The sequence below is a fragment of the Symphalangus syndactylus genome, chromosome 13 (assembly GCF_028878055.3).
Source record: "Symphalangus syndactylus isolate Jambi chromosome 13, NHGRI_mSymSyn1-v2.1_pri, whole genome shotgun sequence".
Lineage (NCBI taxonomy): Eukaryota > Metazoa > Chordata > Mammalia > Primates > Hylobatidae > Symphalangus > Symphalangus syndactylus.
The window spans coordinates 22,809,330-22,832,471 of NC_072435.2; the positions used below are offsets into that span (position 1 = coordinate 22,809,330).

Below are 23,142 nucleotides of genomic sequence, written 5' to 3' on the forward strand. Positions count from 1 at the left end.
TAATCCCAGCACTTTGGGAGGCTGAGGTGGGCGGATCACGAGGTCAGGAGATCTAGACCAGCCTGGCTAACATGGTAAAACCCCGTCTCTACTAAAAATACCAAAAAATAAAAAATAATAAATTAGCTGGGCGTGGTGGCAGGCACCTGTAATCCCAGCTACTCGGGAGGCTGAGGCAGGAGAATTGCTTGAACCCGGGAGGCAGAGGTTGCAATGAGCTGAGATGGCACCACTGCATTCCAGCCTGGGCAACAGAGCAAGACTCTGTCTCAAAAAGAAAAAAGAAAATATACACACACACACACACACACACACACACACACACACCCCAATGGTCAGCACCATAAGGAGAATTAGGTAAGACCCTAAATCATAGCAGGATGTTTTATCAATTTGTTCCACAATTAAATAAACAAGTTAAAAAGAAAATAAAGGGCTTAAAGACAATGGAAAAATTTTACCTTATGGACACAGACCTTTTCATTCAATAAATGGAAAAAACAGATTAAGATAGACGAATCATCTACTAATGTCAGCTATATACTGATCCTCAGGGCAAGCTTCAACATATTTCAAATAATGTAAGTTACACAGAATATTCTGATCATAATTTATGTCAGAAATTGACAATGAAATGAAGGACATTCCAAAATTAAGAAACATACTTCTAAGTAATCTATGAATAAAGAGAAAATATCAGATATAAGATTTTGAACTGAATATTTAATGTTGCATATGAAGTGACTGAAATACAGCTAAATCACGAGCTGGAAAAATGTGCTACTTCAAAGGCATAAGGAAGGTTGAAAATTCATAAACTAATTACACATTTAGATAAAAAGCAAAACACACCAAAAGAAAGTAGAAAAAATAATCAATGAAATAAAAATTAAAATACAAGACTCTGTCAAAAGTAGATTCTTTGAAAAAACAAACTGGATAACCCCCAACAAGTCTGATGAATAAGAAGACATGAGAGGCCGGGCGCGGTGGCTCACGCTTGTAATCCCAGCACTTTGGGAGGCCAAGGCGGGCGGATCACGAGGTCAGGAGATCGAGACCACGGTGAAACCCCGTCTCTACTAAAAATACAAAAAATTAGCCGGGCGTGGTGGCGGGCACCTGTAGTCCCAGCTACTCAGAGAGGCTGAGGCAGGAGAATGGCGTGAACCCGGGAGGCGGAGCTTGCAGTGAGCTGAGATCGCACCACTGCACTCCAGCCTGGGTGACAGAGCGAGACTCCGTCTCAAAAAACAAAAAGACATGAGCAACAAATACCAGAAACAGAGGAGACACCACTACATATCCTAAGATATCAAAAATTGAGACTATTACCATTTTTATGCCAATAAAACTGATAATTTTGTTCAAATATATAAATTCTTAGAAAATGACAACTTTCATCTATTTTGTGTGTGTGAAGTTTTGAAAGCTTTTTTTTTTTTTAAACTCTTCCCCCAGAGAAGACTTCAGGCTCAAACATCTTCATCAGCAAATTATGTCCAAATTTAAATAAAAATTATTTTCCCAGAATCTAAGAGAGAGCATGTGTGTGGGTGTGTGTGTGAGAGCGTGAGCATGTGTGTATATGTGTGTGAAAGAGCACAAACACATTCTCAAACTGAGGCATAGGTTAGATAATGAAAACACGTTTACATCATCCTCAGCAAATTAACCCAGGAACAGAGAACCAAACACTGGATGTTCTCACACATAAGCGGGAGTTGAACAATGAGAACATAAACGGACAGAGGGAGGCGAACATCACACACTGGGGCCCGTGGGTGGGGGGTGGGAAAGGGGAGGGAGAGCATTAGGACAAATATCTAATGCATTAGGTGCTTAAAACCTAGATGACCGGTTGACAGGTGCAGCAAACCACCATGCCGCATGTATACCTATGTAACAAACCTGCACATTCAGCACATGTATCCCAGAACTTAAATTAAAAAAAAAAAAAAAACAGGCTTAGTGTAAGAATTTCCACGTTCAGTTCACTTGTGAAAACAAATGCAAAAATTAAAAAGTCCTTTAAGTGTAAGATCTGTACATTAGATAATATTCTATTAATTTCCTGTTTTTTATATAGTGTGGTTATCAAAAGAGCTTACTTTTATTTTTATTTTTAGAACATAAACCCTGAAGCATTTAGGGTAAAGCATTAGATGTAAGTTTGTACAATGTGTACAAATCTTGAACCAATCAGGAAAAATACTTATGTAAGAGTAGAGGGACACCATATAAGGTAAACTTTTAACATTTGGTGGCCCTAAGGATATATTCTTCTAAGTTCTCTAAGTATAAAATCACATCTTTTTTTCTTTTAATGGTGTACTAGCTTCCTTGGGCTGGCATGACAATGCACCACCAACTGGGTAACTTAAAACAGAAACCTACTGTCTCACAGTTCTGGAGCCTAGATGTCCAAAATCAAAGTGTTGGCAGGGTGGTGCTCTCTCTGAAACCCAGGGGACCCCTTCCTTGCCTCTTACTGGCTTCTGTGGTTTGCTGGCAACCTGTGTCATTCTTTGGTTTGCAGCTACGTAATTCCATTCTGACTTTGTCACGTGCCATTCTGCTTGTCTCTATCTTCATGTGGCCATTTTCTCTAAGAAGGAGTTTCACTCTTGTTGCCCAGGCTAGAGTGCAATGGCGCAATCTTGGCTCACTGCAACCTCCACCTCCCAGGTTCAAGCAATCCTCCTGCCTCAGCCTCCCGAGTAGCTGGGATTACAGGCATGCGCCGCCACCACACTTGGTCTCAAACCCCCAACCTCAGGTGATCCACCTGCCTCAGCCTCCCAAAGTGTTGGGATTACAGGCGTGAACCACTGCACCCAGCTTTGTGGTCATTTTCTTTTTTTTTTCTTTTTTTTTGTAGGGGAGACAGAGTCTCGCTCTGTCACCCAGGCTGGAGTGCAATGGTGCAATCTCGGCTCACTGCAATCTCCACCTCCCGGATTCAAGCGATTCTCCTGCCTCAGCCTCCTGAGTAGCTGGGATTACAGGCACCTGCCACCACACCCAGCTGATTTTTGTATTTTTAGCAGAGACAGGGTTTCACGATGTTGGCCAGGCTGGTCTTAAACTCCTGACCTCAGATGATTCACCCACCTCAACCTCCCAAAGTGCTGATGTTACAGGCATGAGCCACCATGCCCGGCCGCATGTGGCCATTTTCATAAGGACACCCGTCATTAAGTTAGGGGGGCCACCCCCTCCAGTATGACCTCGTCTTAGCTAATTACATCTGCAACAACCTTATTTTGTCACCCTATAAAGGGGTTAGGACTTTAGTTTTTGTTTTTTGTGTGTGTTTTTAGGGTTGGGACACAATTCAACCCTTAACAGTAAAAACCAACTTTTATTGATATAGAAAGATAGATATTCTTTCTATATACGTTTATTTCATAGTCTAAACAAATGGCGTAATTGGAGAAGGGGGATGAAAAGCGGTTGACTAATGGATACCAAATTACACCTGGAGGTAGGAATGGGTGCTGGTGTTCAGTAGCACTACAGGTTGAATACAGTTAATATCTTATTGTGTATTTTCGAGGGTTTTTCTAACTTTCATTTTAGGTTCAGGGGTACATGTACACCGGTTATGTAGGTAAACTCGTGTCACAGGGGTTTGGCGTACAGTTTTTCATCTCCCAGGTACTAAGAATAGGACCCCATAGCTATCTTTTCCTGACCCTCTCCCTCCTCCCACCTAAGGAGAGGACTCTGAATGTTCCTAACACAAAGAAATGATACATGTATGAGGAGATGGATATGCTAATTACCCTGATTTAATGATACGTATACATGTACCAACACATCTCTCTGCATCTCATAAATATACACAATTAGCATGAGTCAACTAAAAGTGTGATTTTCTTTTTAAATCACGTCCTGGAATTATAGTATCAAAGATATTTCTGCCCTAGGTCAGAGAGCAAGCTCACAAGAGCAGAGGGGGCTTGGGTCTCACCCTTCCTGGGAAGTCCCCCCCTTACCTCATCCCTGTCTATGTTCTCCAGCTTCTCCTACATGTTTGTGTCAACAGAGATGAAGAATCTAAGAACATTCCCACCCTCGAAGCTCCAAGGTCTCCCCCTTCGTGACGAGTCTCCCCCACCTCTACCCCCATTCTTCTCACAGGTCTCAGGCTCAACTGGGAGGCACCTTATAAATACAGGGTGTTCGTCTACCCCACTAACTGGAGAGAAGGAAAACGCTGGGTAAATAGAATGGAGAGGCCTGGCTGTGATGGATCAGCATCAAGAAAGGAGACAGGGTAAAAGGGAGAAAGAAAACGAAGACCCAAAGTAACCCAGGAAATCAGCAGAGAGAACACAGCCCAGCACGACGCGCTGACTCACCACTCCACGCCTTCCTGGTCCTTAATGATTGGCGGCTGGAAGCGGGAAGAAAAGATCCGTGGTGCCATTTGATTGGCCAATGAATTGCTCCCTTGCCATTGGCTCAGAGGGCTTTTGATGAACAGATCCAGAAAATATGTGAAGCGAAACGCCCACCGCCGCTTGAGGGGCTGTTCTAGACCTTTGCTCCTGGTGTGGTATTGAGCGGGGGATATTTCAGGCTGAGGTTCCTATTTAGAATTCCCAGGGCTCCCGGCTGCAGGGATGCTCCTCCAGTGTCTCCAAAATGGTTCACTTGGAGAGTTGGGGTGACTCTGTTCATAATTTAAATGCTTAATTCCTTCCTACGTGCTAAACTCCATGAAGAATGTTCGTGTGGCACATCTTTCTGCCGTAACTAAACCTGTCGTGCAAGAAGAAATTATTAATTATTATTATTATTAGATACGGTCTCACTCTGTTGCCCAGGCTGGAGTGCAGTGGCGTCATCTCGGCCCACTGTAACCTCCACCTCCCGGGTTCAAGAGATTCTCCTGCCTTAGCCCCCTGAGTAGCTGGGATTACAGATGCACACCACCACGCCTGGCTAATTTTTGTATTTTCAGTAGAGACAGGGTTTCACCGTGTTGGCCAGGCTGGTCTCGAACCCTTGACCTCAAGTGATCTGCCTGCCTCGGGCTTCCAAAGTGCTGGGATTACAGGCATGAGCCACTGTGCCTGGCCTCAGCTAATTTTTGTATTTTCAGTAGAGACAGGGTTTCACCGTGTTGACCAGGCTGGTCTCGAATCCTTGACCTCAAGTGATCTGCCCGCCTCGGCCTCCCAAAGTGCTGGGATTATAGGCATGAGCCACTGTGCCTGGCCTGCAAGAAGAACTTGATGAATATCGGCTACTGTCTTTCTGTGTAGGCAGAAAAGGCGCTAAGTTTTTTAGACTCAAGGTCGAGATTTCGTCATTGGGCATGGTTTTCCTTCTATTCCAGCTTCCCTAAAATCATTACAGTCATCTTCTGAGTTCATGCCAAACCTCAGTGTCCTAGGAGCTATCCTTTTACAATCACCATTTTACTTCCTCCTTATAAGAATCCTGAGTTCAGTGTTATGATAATGATGATCCTGGTTTTGAAATATACACATCAAGGAGTGTAGAGAAACATAATGAAAACTTTAAGGAATTACTGTAATCATAACGCAAGTCTCTGTGGTCCAGAACCTAGATTGAGAAGCAGACATGATGGGGACCTTCGCAGACTCATGCAGCCATAACAGCATGCCCGTTCCATCCTCAGGGGTTGCCATCAAAGTGAATTTCCAGTTGTGAAGTGAACTTCATTCCCTTCGATTTTATTTTTATTTTTCCCGGTGATATATGTTCCCCTAAGAGATATGTTTTTTCCTCATTTTCGAGTTATAGTGTATCATTCTGTGACTTGATTCTTTTCACTTATTATGTTTTTGAGATTAATCAATGCTAATTTGTTTTAGCTGCGGTTCATTTCTAGGTCTTGCCTCACAGTATTTAAATGTATGAATAGGTCACCGTTTAATGATCCATTCTGTCAGTGATAGGTGGTTAGGTGGTTTCTCAGTTTTTGCCAATATGAACAAGGCTGTTTTGAACCTTCTTGCACGCATCTGTGAGCCCACAGGACTTTTGGATTACCTGAGTGGAATGGCTGAGTCCCTGAGGCACAGGTGACTTCAGTTGCCTCTTCACAAGTGGCTTCACCAATTACATTAGCATCAGGCACAGGTGAATATCCCCATAGCTGCACCTCACTGCCTACTCCTGACGTTGTTGACATTTTAAAGTAGTCACCAAATATTGGTTGGAAAAAGTATTTTGTTGTTTTCATTTGCTTTTATATGATTATTAATATACTTGAGCATTGTTCTCATGTTTGTGAGCCATTTGTTGCTTCTTTTGTGAAATACCTTTTCATTGTTTTCCTTGTATTTCTTTTTTTTTTTTCTTTTTTTTTTTTTGAGACGGAGTCTTGCTCTGTCGCCCAGGCTGGAGTGCAGTGGCGCAATCTCAGCTCACTGCAAGCTCTGCCTCCTGGGTTCACGCCATTCTCCTGCCTCAGCCTCCCGAGTAGCTGGGACTACAGGCGCCCGCCACCATGCCCGGCTAATTTTTTTTTGTATTTTTGGTAGAGATGGGGTTTCACCGTGGTCTCGATCTCCTGACATCATGATCCGCCTGCCTTGGCCTCCCAAAGTGCTGGGATTACAAGCGTGAGCCACCGCGCCTGGTCCCTTGTATTTCTATTGGTTGTTTTCTGTTTTTATTCGTATGAAGAAGTGCTTTATATATTCTGAAAGAGTGGTTTGGTCAGTTATGTGTGATGCACGTATTTTCATCCCAGTTTGTGGTTTGTAGCTTTTGTTATATAAGAACCATTCACTGAACAGTTTGTATTTTAAATGAAATCAAATTGATCCAAATGTACTTTATGTTTTATAAATTTGAGGTCTTGTTGACAAAAATCATTCCCTACTCCAACTCATGAAGATATATAATATTATCTTTTAAAATATGATAGAGTTTTGAATTTCACACGGAAGTATTAAGTCACTCGTAATTATTTTTCTCTAAGGTAGGGAGAAGGGATCCATTTTTTTTTCCATTTAAATACAAATGGCACCAGCTCCATTTAATGAATAGTTCAGCTATTCCACTGCCCAGCAATCTGTTGTAAACCAGCTTTTCATATTTGCCTACATTGGTTTCTGGGTTCTATGTTTTGTGTCACTATTCATTTGTTCATCCATGTGCCAGTAAGTTTTTTTGTTGTTGTTATTGTTTTTTTTTTGAGATGGAGTCTCACTCTGTCGCCCAGGCTGGAGTGCAGTGGCATGATCTCGGCTCACTGCAAGCTCCACCTCCTGGGCTCAAGTAATTCTCCTGCCTCAGCCTCCCGAGTAGCTGGGACTACAGGCGCCTGCCACCACACCCGGCTAATATTTTTGTATTTTTAGTAGAGATGGGGTTTCACCGTGTTAGCCAGGATGGTCTCGATCTCCTGACCTCGTGATCGGCCCACCTCGGCCTCCCAAAGTGCTGGGATTACAGGCGTGAGCCACCGCCCCCGGCCAACCAATAAGTCTTAATTACCATAGTATTTTAATTAAATCTTTATAGGGTAGGTCCAACTCAATCATCATTCCCACCTCTCACCCACCTATGTGCTTCAGGCATCTCTTGGCTTGTACTAGTCCCTTCTATTTTCCACATACATTTCAGAATTATATTTTGATATGAAAATTTCTATTGGGATTTTATTGTTTTACTGAATATAAAGGTCTCTTTGGGAGCATACTGACATCTTCATAATAATAATTCCTGTACAAGAATATAATGTTAGCCTTCATTTTTAAGGATTTTGTATATGGCAATAATATTGTATATCACATTCAATAAGATTTACAATCTCTTATAAGAATTGTTTCCAGTTTACATTTTTCTTGGAACTGCACGTGGCATCCTTTAAAATTTTAAATTCCAATTAGTTTTTTTTTTTTAGAGAAATACAATCAGATTTGTACGTTGATCTATATTCACCAAAGCTGCTTTGAATCCTAACAATTTATCAGTAGATTTAAGGGGGGAGAGTTTGCATGAATATTCAAATTATCTCCAATATGATAATTTCGCCTCTGTCTTTCAGATCCATTTTCTTGTCCCAGTGAACAGATGCACTATGTTGAAATAAGAGTGTTGACGGAGGGCTTGTCTTGTGTCTTATTGTAAAAGGTATTCTTTCATCACTTTCCCATCCGTTATGAGATTTTTGGTTGCTCTTGGTTTTTTGGAACCCTTTACTGGGTGAAGGAAATTCTTTTATTTCCTAATTTACAAAGATACATCTAAAAGCATGAAGAGATATAGACTCTTTTGTATTTCCCCTTTTGCACCTATGAAGATGCCCCTGTTTTTCTGTAATCTGTTAAGTATGAGGAGCTATATTTATCAGATATACCCAGAGCATACGCCCTCCTGACTAAAGCAGATACCTGCGCATAGGAGTGAGTGATCAGTCTTCATTAAAAGTTTCCAGGTGATTCCAATAGGCAGCCAAGACGGTTCCCCCTGGGTGGAGGATCTAGGAAGTGCCTCTGCAAATTCTGTCACCTGTTAAACATGCCTTTGGTTGCATTCGTTCCACAAATAGTTATGGCCTCCCTCAGATTTGAAAGGATCCTTGCCAGGTGGTGATGTAGACGAGACAGTGTATTCCCCTCATGGAGCTTACTGTATAGATGGTTATCCAAAATCGAGATTATTGGTGGAGAACTTCTTTCCCCCAGAACTGCCTAAATCAATTGTTTTGGGGGTTCTTGCTCAGAAGCCCCATGAGCTCCAACATCATAAATGGGGTGTAGACTGTCTTCTAATCAGCAGACCCTGCTTAGTCCTGGGTGGAGAAAGACAATTGGGGCCTCTGGGCAGAAATACGCAGGTGCAGCAGTATTTCCCCTCCATCGCGAAGGTCATCAAGAACCCACCTTGGCCAATCAAGAGAGGAGTCAGCTGGCTAATCACGGGGCAGGCACCGCCTTTTTCTTCCCGCTTCCTGGCTTGTTTGCTTTCGACCGGCCAAGGAGACCTGGTGGCAGGGTTGGTGAGTCACCTTTCTGGCCAATTTGCTTCTTTGGATTTTAAGGTCTTTTTTATTACGTAACATTGGTTCTTTAGCTTTCTCTTTGGTTAGGAGCTGGAAATAATATGGTGAGGGAATAAAATGACTAAAGTTCCAAAGGGCAGGCCAAGCTGTGTTACCTTTTTCAAGTTCACATGGGTAAATTTGTGTCATGCCTTTTTTTTTTTTTTTTTTGCAAACTTAGTTGACAGATAAAATTGCATGTATTGTGTGCAGCATGATGTTCTGAAGTGTATGTGCATTGTGGGTGGAGTGGTTAAACCTAGCTACCACATCATCATAGCCTTATGGATGCCATTCTTCCATGTGATGTATAAAGTGTTAGAGACGAAAAGAATGTTTTTATTTATTTATTTATTTATTTCGAGACAGAATCTCACTCTATTGCCCAGGCTGGAGTGCAGTGGCACGATCTCAGCTCACTGAAAGCTCTGCCTCCCAGGTTCATGCCATTCTCCTCCTCAGCCTCCTGAGGAACTGGAACTACAGGCGCCCGCCACCACGCCCAGCTAATTTTTTTGTATTTTTAATAGAGATGGGGTTTCACTGTGTTAGCCAGGCTGGTCTTGCTCTCCTGACCTCGTGATCTGCCCGCCTTGGCCTCCCAAAGTGCTGGGATTACAGGTGTGAGCCACCGGGCCCGGCCAAGAATTTTTTTAAATGTAAATTGATACATAATATTTAATATTTATGGGGTACATGTGATGTTTGTTATAGGCATAGGATGTGTAATGATCAAGTCAGGGTATTTAGAATATCCATCACCTTAAGTATTCTATGTGCCGGAAATATTTCAATTTCTTCTAGTTATTCTGAAATATATAATAAATTCTTCACTACAGTCGGCCTTCTCTGCTAACAAACATTAGAACTTATTCCTTCTGTCTGACTGCACGTTTGTGCCTATTAACCAACTTCTTTTGCATCCTCACATCCTTTCCAGCCTCTGGTAACTATCTCACTTTCTACCTTCATGAGATCCACGTTTTCAGCTTTCACATATGAGTGGGAACAAGTGACATTTATTTTCTGTGCCTGGCTTATTTCACTTGACGTCATGATCTCCAGTTCCACCCACGTTGCTGCAGAGGGTGGGGGGAAAGGATACTTTAAACACTCAGGTAGCTTCCCTGCTTTTAAGAATGCTCAACGGAACTCTAAGGTATTGATTTGTTAACAGAAAAACCAACTCTGTAAAATATTTTAAAGAGGTTTATTCTGAGCCAATGTGAGTGAATGTGGCCCAGGGAAAAACACACAGGAAGCCTTGAGGAAGCAGTTCCCAGGCAGTTAGGTCACAACTATTTTTGTGTATTTTAGGGAAGTAGAAGTTACAGGCAACATCACAAATCAATAAATGGAGGTTGTACGTTGGTTTGGCCCAAAAAGGTGGGATGTCTTGAAGTGGGAGCTTACAAGTCACAGGTGGGGTTCAGGGATTCTTTAGTTGGCAGTTGGTTGAAAGAGTTGAGCTTTGTGTAGAGACTTGGAGGCAGTAGAAAGGAATGCTTCAGTTGGGGTAGGGAGTTGGTCTGTCTGTCACGTGATGCGATACCAGAGTCAGGTTGGAACATAACCCACATGACAGTCACTCGCGTCCGTGTGGAGAGACCACCAACCAGGCTTTGTGTGAGCAACAAGGCTGTTTATTTCACCTGGGTGCAGGCATGCATTGCTCCTAACTCCACCTCCTATCCCAAAACCTACAGGAAATAATGATAATCCCACCACCCTCTTTGCTGACTCCTTTTTCGGACTCAGCCCGCCTGCACCCAGGTGAAATAAACAGCCCTGGTGCTCACACAAAGCCTGTTTGATGGACTCTTCACACAGACGCGTGTGACAATTACACTAGATGTTTTTCTTTTCTTCTTAGCCATTTAATGAGATTTTTTTCATTTGAGAATGACTTAATCCTTGCCTGGCATTGCCTTAGGTCTTGTTTATAATCTGGTATCTTATTGCCACAAAGAATCTATTCTGTCCATCTTCCGCACTTTTATTTTGAGATGGAGTCTCACTCTGTCGCCCAGGTTGGAGTGCAGTGGCGCGATCTCAGCTTACTGCAACCTCTGCCTCCCGGGTTCAAGCGATTCTCACACCTCAGACTCCCAAGTAGCTGGGATGACAGGCATACGCCACCATACCTGGCTAATTTTTGTATTTTTAGTAGAGATGGGGTTTTGCCATGTTGTCTAATCTGGTCTCAAACTCCTGACCTCAGGTGATCTGCCCATCTTGGCCTCCCAAAGTGCTGGGATTCCAGGCGTGAGCCCCTGCACCCAGCCCTGAGCTCTATTTTAATGTTAATGCCAGTCAGTTGTGCCTAGGCTCCGACAGGAAGGAGATAGGAGGAGGTTTGACTTCTCTTCCTGCCATGGTCAATAATTCTTTTTATCAAGTATCTCTCAGGTCCCCTTGGCCAGGAGGGGGTCCGCTCAGTTGGTTGTGGCCGGGGGGTCGGCGGGGAGGGGGTCTTAACATGTTATTTTTAGTTTACAAATTGATTCTTAACTTTGCTGAATTTACAGGAGGGATTAGAACAATACACTGATTCCTGGGCCCAACCTCCAAAGTCTCTAATCAGTGTCTGTATTTCAGGACACTGGGGTTTTTGAAGACTCTCCAAGTGATTCCCGTGTGTCTCAGTGCTTGAGAAAGTCTGGTCACAGGTGCTTGAAGTGCCCAACTGTGCGGTGATCAGCTATTCTGATGCAACACCGTCTCGGGACGTGCAATGCTGTAGCGTCAGCTTTTGTGCAGGTGTTGCAGCTCACCTCATAGTTCAGTCAACAGCAAATTCCAGCAACCAAGTTAAAAAGCATTGCAGTGTGGTCAGATGAGTGTATGAAATGTTGGTGTGAAACATTTGCCCTTTGGAAAAAGTAATAAAAACTTTTAACACACACTCAACGTTGCATTTTTTTTTTTTTTTTTTTTTTGAGGAAGCTATGAAGCCATCACTAGGCATAAAGCTTATGGAATTTTCCTTGAATTATCCTATGTCACAGTATAAAATCAAACGCCTGAAGACTGAGTGGGGCGTGATTAAATATTTATGGTGCATTATTACCAACCCACTTAAAAATCATACTCTAAAGAACACAAGCAAAGCTCAAACAACGGTGTTTAGGGAAATATGGACTGTTTGAGTGTAAAGGTAACTCTACTTTCTTAGACAAACATACCACTAGAAGGAAATACAGTTGACTCCTGAACTCAAGTCTCTCAGAATAAGTCTCAGTTACAAGGACGGGGTTCAAAGAAAGGCAGTGGTGAAATAGAAGTCAAAGGAAGGAAGAGTTTGGGAATTTGGGGAAGGGTTGGACTTGGTGAGGCTTCACTTATTAATCCCTAATCTACTTGTTTGCTTAGGGGGGGAAAACACCTAGATACAAGATTTAAAAGAAGAAAACACTTGTGTTACACAAATGTGTTTAACAGATTTACGGTGGACCCTTGAACAATACAGGTTTGAGCTGCATGGGTCCACTTACACATGAAGTTTCAAAAATAAATATATTGGAGAATTTTGGGGGAGATGTATGACAACTTGTAGATGAACCAGGCAGCCTAGAAATACTTAAAAAATTAAAGTCAGGTATGTCGTGAATGCAATCAATATAGATGTTAGTCTACTTAATGTGTTATTTGACTGTTGATAAGGCTTCTGGTCAATAGTAGGCTATGAGTGTTGGAAGTCAAAAGTTATACGTGGATTTTTGACTTCTGAGTTCAGGAGTCAACTGTATTTCCCTCCAATATGTTTAAGAAAGTGGAGTTACCTTTAGATTCAAACAGTTCATACTTCTCTAAACACTGTTGTATGAGCTTTTTCTTGTGTTCTTTAAAGTATGATTTTTTTTTTTTTTTGAAACAGAGTCTTGCCGTGTTGCCCAGGCTGGAGTGCGGTGGCACAATCCCCGCTCACTCAACCTCCGCTTCTGAGGTTCAAGCGATTCTCCTGCCTCAGCCTCCCGAGTAGCTGGGACTACAGGCGTGTGCCACCATGCCCGGCTAATTTTTTGTATTTTTAGTAGAAACAGGGCTTCACCGTGTTAGCCAGGATAGGGGGTCTCGATCTCCTGACCTCGTAATCTGCCCTCCTCAGCCTCCCAAAGTGCTGGGATTACAGGCGTGAGCCAACATGCCCGGCCTAAAATATGATTTTTAAGTGGGTTGATGATATATAATAATGCACCAGAAATGTCTAATCATGTCCTTGTCAGGCTTCAGGTGTTTCTGAGTTTATACCATTGTATAGGATGATTTAAAGAGTATTCCATAAGCTTTATGCCTAGTGACTCTGCTTAAGTTCCTCAAAAAAAAAAATGCAATATTGAGTGAGCATGTGTATGTATATTAAAAGCTCTTGTTACTTTTCTCAAAAGGCAAAACACTGTTTTACACCAACATTTCATACTCTCATCTGACCACAGTGCAATGCTTTTTAAATTGATTGCTGGAAGTCGCTGTTGACTGAACTACCAGGTGCCAATTTTGTATATACATGCGTTAGCCATTTATAACTTCTTGTCTCTTCAAGTTCTATGTCTAATTGATATTTCCTCAATGATTGTGAATAGAGTTCTTAAATCAATAACTTTAAAATCTTCTCTGTTATCTTCATCTCTTCTGTCTACATATTTTTCTTCAAAGGTCAGATATACATCTGTTTTTATTAAGCCCCAGAGTCAAGATGCATAAAGCTTATGGAACATTCCTTATTCTATAAGTATAAAATCAGAAACAAGGGCATGATTAAATATTTCTTAATTAAATATTAAGTCCCAATCATTCCTTAAAAAATACAACCCAATCTTATTTGCTGAATTTTGTTTGTATAGTGATGGAAAGCTTGCATTTTCCTTCCATCTAGGCAGTGAGCCAATTTTCTCAGCACCATTTAATGCATATTTCGTATCAATGTGGATTTGTGGTTCCATAATTATGATATACTTAAATGGGGCTTCAGTGGCCTTACACATGTGCACGCTTAGCTCTCATGGGATTTAAAATTTGTTGCAATGAGTATTCTCCATGAGAAGTACAGATCTACTTTAATTGATGGGATTACTAATTTTGCAGTCTGATAAAATTCTAAGCCTCAGTTCTAAAATTTTTCTCTTGACATCTTCAGTCATGACATAAAGATATCATTTCAGGGTGAGAGAGAAGAGAAATTCCATTGAGACTACTAAGGCAATCTTTTTTTATTTCTTTTTGAGACAGAGTCTTGCTCTGTTTCCCAGGCTGCGGTGCAGTGGCGCTATCTCAGCTCACAGCAATCTCTGCCTCCCAGGTTCAAGTGATTCTCCTGTCTCAGCCTCCCAAATAGCTGGGATTACAGGTGCCCACCACCACCATGCTTGGCTAATTTTTTGTGTCTTTAGTAGAGATGGGATTTCATCATGATGGCCTGGCTGGTCTCGAACTCCTGACCTCAGGTGATCCGCCCGCCTCAGCCTCGCAAAGTGCTGGGATTACAGGCATGAGCCACTGCGCCCGGCCGACTAAGGCAATCTTGTTAACCATATGAGCATGAAAAGAACTGACCTCTTAGCAAATATGCTAAGTGTCAATTATGGATGCAGAGGCTGAGAACACCGGGGAGAAAGAGAAACGGCGGTCCTGCCCTGATGGAGACTTCAATTTAAGGGAGTAATTAGACCTGAAAGCAAATCTCCCATCACTAACAATGTTAATGGGGTTGCCTGCTGCAAGGTAAGAGATGGTCATGTGAGTTTAGGAGGACATCATTCGATGTTGTGGGGTTATTTCCCGTTACCCTGTGTGTCAGGTGTTGAATGCCATCCCCTAGTTGGGTTAGGTGGGACGAGTTGGGACTTGGCACAGTACTGTTCACAGCTGTGACTTATTGCAGTGAGGACTACCAAGCAGAATTGGCAAAGCAAAGAGGCACATGGGACAAAATCCAGAGGAAACCAGCCTCCTGAGTGTCCTCTCCTGGCAGAGTCACCCAGGACGTGTGGAATTCCCCCAGCAGCAAGTGATAAAAAACACACATGAGGTGTTGTCTACTGTGGAATATCATTACAAACTCAGTGCTCGGGTTTGTGTGTGTGTGTGTGTGTGTGTGTGTGTGTGTGTGTGTGTGTGTGTGTGTGTGAGAGAGAGAGAGAGAGCTGGTCACATAGGCATCCTCTCCCTAGCATAATCCAAAATATGCATTAAACAGTGCGGAGAAAATTGGCTCACTGCTCAGATGGAAGGAAAATGCAAGCTTCCAGGCTCCCAGAAGGACTGCAAAGCTTCAGCATAAGCCATGTTGTCTGTACAAGCGATACAGGCATGTGAGCCACTCTTATCAGCTCTGGGAATGTGGGTGGGGGGTGCCTTCCACATCCAAGTTCCAGATGCTAGCCAACAGCCAACGTAGCAGGCAGATCCTAAAGACGGCAGTCTCGGACCTGTCATGTTAACTCTCTTCTGTACACCCTGAAATCCTGGCTTCAGCCGACACGACACCTGTATGTACATATGTCAGGGTACTGGTCCCATTCATTGCTTTTTATCTCAATAGTATATTATAAATATCTTTCTGGGTCCAGCAAATATAGACCTAGGACCAGTCTTTATGGCTTCACATTCCATTTTATTCATGTAACAATTTTTTTTCTGAGTTGAGAGATTAAGACATTTTTTAAAAACTAAGTTTTGGAAAGATTTCTTAGCATGTTTGTGCATTTAGGTCCAGGATACAAAAAATATACATGAGACGAAAAGCTATGGAATGATTACTCTCCGAAGTCCAGCTTAGGTTTAGAAACTCAAAGGGCGTGATTGCTCCCCCTTTCCTCCTCCAGACCCGATACTGACCAGAGTAAGAATTCCACACCACCCTGTTCAGTGAGATTTTCTAGTTAACCTTCTCATTTGTCTGTCCCCTGCCTCTGAGTGGTGGCCTTTCATCTGTCCTCCAAGGGTTTGTCTTCTCCTTTGCCCTAAAATTGTATATGGTTTCTTAAAACTGAGCTCTAGGCTGCCAAAGTTTGCTTGACTTCACCTGACCTAACATTAACACTACTCCCTGGGTGCATGCCTGCCTTCTAGAACTCGGGAACTCCCTTGTTTTTTACTGCCAGCTCAACCATGCATTTAAAAGCTCCTTTAGGGTAGAAGAGGGAAACAGGGAGTGACTGTTACTAGTTACAGGTCCTTTAGGGAAAATGAAAATGTTCTGGAAGGGGTGTCAGAGCTCTTACCTTGTTGGGCACTGGGGATTTGCATAGCACTGCTGCAAATCTCAGGTACCATAGGTGCATGTCAGTATGCCCATTTTTTTACCCCTTTATTGGGGAATCCTGAGTATCTTTCCATGTACTTCATGGCCACGGTGGAGTCAGATCCAACCCAGTGGCTCTGTCTTCTAACACAGTCCCTGGTATGTGAGGTCTGCAAGCTTAATGTGCCTACTTCTGCCCTTCAGATAGGCATCACTGTTGAGTGCGTCTACAATACCAGTGACTCTGTCTTGTACTTGGTACATCTTATCAGCTTCACCGGTGGTTTCTTTACGCCCAACAACCTAGTTACAGTTGAGTATCTAGTTAGGTTTATTTCATGGTTGGAGATCGAGCAGTCTAGCCTCGAGCAGATACCTGCCATTCTCCAACATTCATTTACACCCCCAAAGGGACTATTTATCCCTTGTTCTCTGTGTCAAAGCATTTGCCGTAAAACCATGGAGATGTTAGCCAATCCACATCCACTCATATCTGATCAGATCTTCTTTCTCCACCTTTGTCATAAACTCTGAGTGCCTTGACTGTGTTGGGTCAAAGCTCTGGGATGGATTCTTTAGTCACAACTCTGCAATCTCAACTTCCCATGACTGAGTGTGATGATACCAGTATTAGACTGACGTTGAAACTTACAGGTGTAGGGGGCTCACAGGGTTTAGAAACTGGTCAAGGGAAAAGATAACCAAGGGGTGGCAGTTGCACACATGAGTTCTTGGGTGGCATTTTCGCAGGTTTGTGTGTGGGGCATGTCTCTCCCAGCAGGAGCCTGGCCAGGGGCTACAGTGTGTGGGTCCCTACTCAGGAGGAGAGGAAGAGGTGGGGTAGAATTGGAGAGTCAACCTGTGTGTGTGCGTGTGTGTGTGTGTGTGTAGGCGAGACCACTCAGTACAGCGGGGAGGAAGATCTCCTAGGTCTGACAGCTCCAAAGGGCAGTAGCACCTTGCAGTCATCTTGACCCTGGGGACTTACCTATTGCGACAGATGTTGGGAGCAGTTCTGTGAAGTATGCAAAGCAGGCAGGCTCTACACGGCTGAACATCTCCTTATTTGGGCTGTGTTTAAAACAATTGGATGTATAAAAAACTTGAGTTTGAAGCCAATGGGCTTTATGCGCTAACGGATTTCAGCCTAGAGTGAAAAAATAACCTAGGGGCTGTCTTTGACTCATTTATATACTAACAAGACAGAACAGAGTACATCATAACTTAGATTTCTTTTCAGCAGCATACAAGACCACAAACAGCCTGTTTGCTTATTATAACAGTTGCCTCTTCATTAGGAGTCCTTCTACATATCAATGACATACCTCCAAGGAGTACAGTCATTGTAAATACAGCCAATTGCTATACAGATTATTATAGCATAGAGGAGTTTCATATACAACAGCATATCTCGTAAGAGACCATAAGCATAGATTTCCAATCGGCACAGGGGTGACAATTTCAAAAGAAACACTTCCCCTCCAAAGTTTCTATATGATACTCAATTCTCAACCTATATGCTATTTGCTAATCAGGGATAACTTTTACTGTAAGAATGTTGCCTTTTAACACAACTGATGTTCTACCTTAACAGAACCTAGAAATTTGCCAAGATCAATCGACGAGGCCATTGACCCAGACAGAAAGAGTTCAGACTTATCGTTGATGGCCTATCAGAAAGGAGCTTCTATCACACCACAGGAATTGTCTAGGATGTTAGCTTCAGATGAATTGGCATTACTGTGTGGTTTGATTGTCTGATTCCACATCTATTTTTTAGATCTCATATTTCTTGTGCCTCAAAATCCCTTCTCTGAAGTCTGCCTTCCCTGGAGAAGCAAGATGGCAGAATCGGATTCTACTGACTTTGACCTGCTGTGGTATCTAGAGAATCTCAGTGAAAAGGAATTTCAGAGTTTTAAGAAGTATCTGGCACGCAAGATTCTTGATTTCAAACTGCCACAGGTTCCAGTGATACAGATGACAAAAGAAGAACTGGCTAACGTGTTGCCAATCTCTTATGAGGGACAGTATATATGGAATATGCTATACAGCATATTTTTAATGATGCGTAAGGAAGATCTTTGTAGGAAGATCATTCGCAGACGAAACCGTGAGTGGGGTCATGAGAAGGGTGGGCAGAAATCAGGGCACTTCACAGGAAGCTGGGTGTTGGGCCTTTTTTTTTTTTTTGAATAGGTTTTTGGGAAACAGGTGGTATTTGATTACATGAGTAAGTTCTTTAGTGGTGATTTCTAAAACTTTGGTACCCCCACCATCTGAGCAGTGCATACTGTACCCAGTGTGTAGTCTTTTATCCCTCACCTCCCTCTCACACTTCCCGCCGAGTCCCTGCAGTCCAGTGTATCATTCTTATGCCTTTGCATCCTCATAGCTTAGCTCCCACTTATGAGAACATACAATGTTTGGTTTTCCATTCCCGAATTACTTCACTTAGAATAATGGTCTCCAATCCCACCCAGCTTGCTGCAAATGCTATTATTTGGCTTCTTTTTATGACTGAGTAGTATTCACGTGTGTGTGTGTGTGTGTGTGTTCATAATTTCTTTATCCACTTGTTGATTGATGGGCATTTGGGCTGGTTCCATATTTTTGCTATTGCGAATTGTGCCACTATAAATGTGGGTGCATGTGTCTTTGTATAATGACTTCTTTTCCTCTGGGTAGATACACAGTAGTGGGACTGCTGGATCAAATAGTAGTTCTACTTTCAGTTCTTTAAGGAATATTCACACTGGTTTTCATAGTGGTTTACATTCCCACCAGCAGTGTAAAAGTGTTCCCTTTTTACCACATCCACACCAACATCTATCTTTTTAAATTTTTTTTTTTGTCATGGCCATTCTTGCAGGAGTAAGGTGGGATCGCATTGTGGTTTTGATTTGCATTTCCGTGATCATTAGCGATGTTGAGCATTTTTTTCATATTCTTTTTTTCAAGGACTATCAGATATTGGCCATTTGTGTCTCTTCTTTTGAGAAGCATCTAGTTGTGTCCTTAGTCCACTTGTTGATGGAATTGTTTAGCTTGGTGGTTTTGATACATGACTTTTCCATCCCCAAAGAACCAGTCTTCAGACCTGGAAATCACATGAGGACCAGGGATAGATTGGATATGGGTCATGTTCTATTTTGTGGCTTTCTGATCCTACCTTTATTTTCTGTTATTATGCTAACCAGCTTATATGAAAGTAGCCAGCCAAAGGATTAGACTCAAAGAAAGTGCTTAAGCTAGAGCAGATTTCCCAGCATAGAGCTCTGTCCTAGAACCATAAGATCCAGCTACAGAAATGTAGCGGGCCCCGTGTAAAGATCATGGAGGGTTAACACCCGGGAACACTCCTACCATAAGACCCAGCTACAGAAATGTAGGGGGCTCTGTGTAAAGATCACGGAGAGTTAACATTCTGGGTACACTCCTTTGCAGGTGGTCATCATTGGCTCATTTCATCCCTCCCGAATATCTCTAAAATAGATATAATCATGTATTCCAGTTGAAAACCTGAATACCTGAGGGGTTAAGAGAACTTAGCAAGATCATGAATACCACACTAAAATGGGATGTTGAAGTCTACAACTATAATTGTATTAGAGTCTCTCTTACATAAAGCAATTATTAGAGCTGAACTGAGTACTCCAGTGTTGGGTGCATATACATTTACAATCATTACATCCCCTTGCTAGATCAACCCCTTTATCGTTACATAATGACCTTCTTTGTCTCTTATTATAGTTTTTGTCATGGAATCTATTTTGTCTGATATAAGTGTAGCTACTCCTCTTTTTTGGCTTCCAATGGCATGGAATATCTCCCTCTTATTTTCAGTCTATGTGTCTTACAGGTGAGCAGTAGATCTTCTTTAGAATGAAGAAGTAGTTTGGTCCTCAAATTCCTCTAATATTGAAGACAACTTTTATGAAATATTAACTTGGTTAAACTCATATCTTCCCAATTAAATAGTATAGCATGTCTTCACTCATCGTTATGACTCACAGGCTTCTGGCCTTCCTTTGCTATTCTCCTCCTCTGACCCATGGCTTATATATACTTTACGGAGTCAAGGCTCATAACCTCGGCTATTGATGGCAATCACAAGTATCTTTTTGTTTAGGCTTCTTTCTATATTTAAAGCTATACCTGGCTTATCGCATACCCCTGTCCCTGATGTGATGAATAATTCACTTCATTGCCTTAGTTAACTGGACTTCATTGTTGCTTCCTCCATCTCTGCCTCCGAGAAGGATTCATGAGTGAATTCCTTAGTGAATTCCTTAATTTTATGTCTAAAACTCTTTGCAAGTCTTTATACACAAATGAGAATTTTACTGGACATAATACTCTCCAGCCACTCCTTTCTAATATTGTATAAATTCCTTCCATGTCTTCTGGCACTGAATATGTTTGGAGAAATGTTAACCTGTTAAAAGTTGTTTTCCTTTTTCATGTTTATTTATTGCTAAATTCTTTTTTGTTGTTGTTGTTGTTTTTGAGATATGGAGTCTTGCTCCATTGTCCAGGCTGGAATGCAATGGAACAATCTCGGCTCAATGCAACCTCCACCTCCTAGGTTCGAGTGATTCTCCTGACTTAGCCTCCTGAGTAGCTGGGATTATGGGTGCCCACCACTATGCCTGGCTCACTTTTGTGTTTTTAGTAGAGATGGGGTTTCACTATGTTGGCCAGGCTGGTCTTGAACTCCTGACCTCAGGTGATCCACCCGCCTCGGCCTCCCAAAGTGCTGCGATTACAGGCATGAGCCACTGTGCCCAGCCTTTTGCTAAATTCTTGAATAATTTCTTTATCCTTAAAGTTCAAGAGCTTAATAGGGGTGAATATGAATGTTCTTTCTTTTCTCTTTTTAAAACATTTGTCACCCATATTTATATACTCCATAATTATAAGGATTTTTTTCTGTAACCTGAATTTGATCTTTCTGTCTATATTCTCTATTTTGAGGCCATACATTTTTCTTAGACCGTTTCCTTCCATACCTACATGCTTCTGGCTTTATTGTGATGTAATGGACAAATGAAAATTTCATATACTTAAGGCATACAACTTGATGTTTTGATATACACTGTAAAATAACGATCCGTGGGGACTCTCGCTCACTCACCATCTCCCTGTGGTCAGGAGTCTTCCTGGGCCATGTGCCAGCCCTGGGCTGGTGGCTGTCCTGTCTCACTCTTCTGTTCTCCATGGGTTGTGTGGCTTCCTTGATGAATCCCATGTGTCCTAGATAATCCAGTTGAAGAGCTGGTGTTGCCACTCTGTCCTCGCTCTCCATGAGAGCGGTGCACACTACCAGCTTCTGGTCTACCATCTTCTCTAACTATGCCTCACTTTATATTTTAGATACTTTAAAAATCACACTTTAAGTACCTCAACATGGTGGTAAACTTGTTTTCCTTCCTTGAGTGTTTTCTTTCAGAATTAGTAATTTTTTTTTTTTACATTGCATGGTTATCCTGTCATTCACTTCTCTTTTCTTAACTAGCTGAAGCTTATGGACAACTGTATCCAAAACGTATAGCTTGTCCTGGTATAAAGCAGTGATCTCCCACCTTTTTGGCACCAGTTTCACGAAAGACAGTTTTTCCATGGACTAGAAGGGGTGGGGGTGGATGGTTTGGGGATAATTCAAATATATTACATTTATTGTGTACTTTATTTCTATTACATTGTAATATATAATGAAATAATTCTACAACTCACCATGATGTAGAATCACTGGGAGCCCTGAGCTCATTTTCCTGCAGCCGGTTCTATTGATCTGTGCTGGTGCCCCCTCATCCTTTCTTCTGTGTGTGCCATCTGCCATTCAGCCATTCCAATGAATTCTTTGTTTTGCATAGTGTATATTTTAAGTTACAGAGCATCTACGTGATTCTTATACTCTATATACATCTGGGGGTGATGGGAGGCAGCGACAGATCATCAGGCATTAGATTCTCATAAGGAGGGTGCAACCTAGATCCCTCCCGTGTGCAGTTCACAATAGGGTTCACGCTCCTGTGAGAATCCAATGCTCCCACTGATCCGACAGGAGGCAGAGCCCAGGCGGTAATGTGAGCGATGGGGAGTGGCTGTAAATACAGAGGAGTGCTCAGTCACCCATCACTCACCATCGGCTGTGGGGCCCAGTTCCTAACAGGCCACGGGCTGCTATCAGTCTCGCGTAAAGTCTACTGAACATGCCTCCTAGGCCACGTTGTAATCTCTTATTATCCTTTACATTTTTCCCACTCTCTACTGAGGGCGTGAATGAGGGGGAAGTGAACCCGAGTTTGAGAGAAATCTTTCCTGGAGACCATGGCTGTGACCTCCATGGTGACCCTTTAAATGTCGGTAGCAGGGCTGAGTCCACTCAGTGAGTTGCTCACTTCATGGACGTTGCAATGTCTTTCCCCTCCGCCTCTGCCCAGGGCCCTGAGAATATAGAAATCCTTCCTGCTTCTCTTGATCATCTTATTCTCAAGACTGTTGTGCTGCCCCTTCCTCATGAGGTACGTGCTCACCTGCTCTGTTTACTTCTCTCCAAACCGTGCATATTTAAGAGAATGTCAGACGTCGTTTCTTTTCTTCACTTTCTTCACCCAGTACCTCTTCTGGGATGGCTTGACATATCACAGTACTAATTGCAAAAGGTCTTAGTACTTACGTAGACTGCTCCCAGTGGGGGAAAAAAAAAAACTCAAATGGAGCTTTGGAATTTGGGACAGGGAATTGGTAGATGCCTGATGGGCCTTGAAATTTTCAATGGGGAAAGAAACTACAAGTCAAGTAGTTAAAGGGTAGAGGAAAGTACAGGTCGAGAAACTACTTGATCTGTAGCTTTCCTCTG

At 42.4% G+C, this 23,142-nt stretch overlaps 1 protein-coding gene across 10 annotated transcripts in view; it reads left to right on the forward strand.

Moving 5' to 3' along the window:
• Window positions 1–8,860: 8,860 nt before the first annotated feature.
• The window catches only part of NLRP11 (NLR family pyrin domain containing 11), a 41,539-nt gene continuing 27,257 nt past the window's right edge, over window positions 8,861–23,142 (forward strand). For 3 of the 10 annotated variants that reach the window (XM_063615261.1, XM_055236792.2, XM_055236791.2), the window contains exons 1-2: window positions 8,861–8,992; window positions 18,058–18,390. In XM_063615261.1, the coding sequence (XP_063471331.1) occupies window positions 18,120–18,390 (271 nt within the window). In that variant the 5' untranslated portion in view covers window positions 8,861–8,992; window positions 18,058–18,119. Of the gene's footprint in view, window positions 8,993–17,429; window positions 17,691–17,747; window positions 18,391–23,142 lie in introns of those variants that run through there. The other 7 variants (XM_063615262.1, XM_055236790.2, XM_063615265.1 and 4 more) reach the window with 7 other exon arrangements.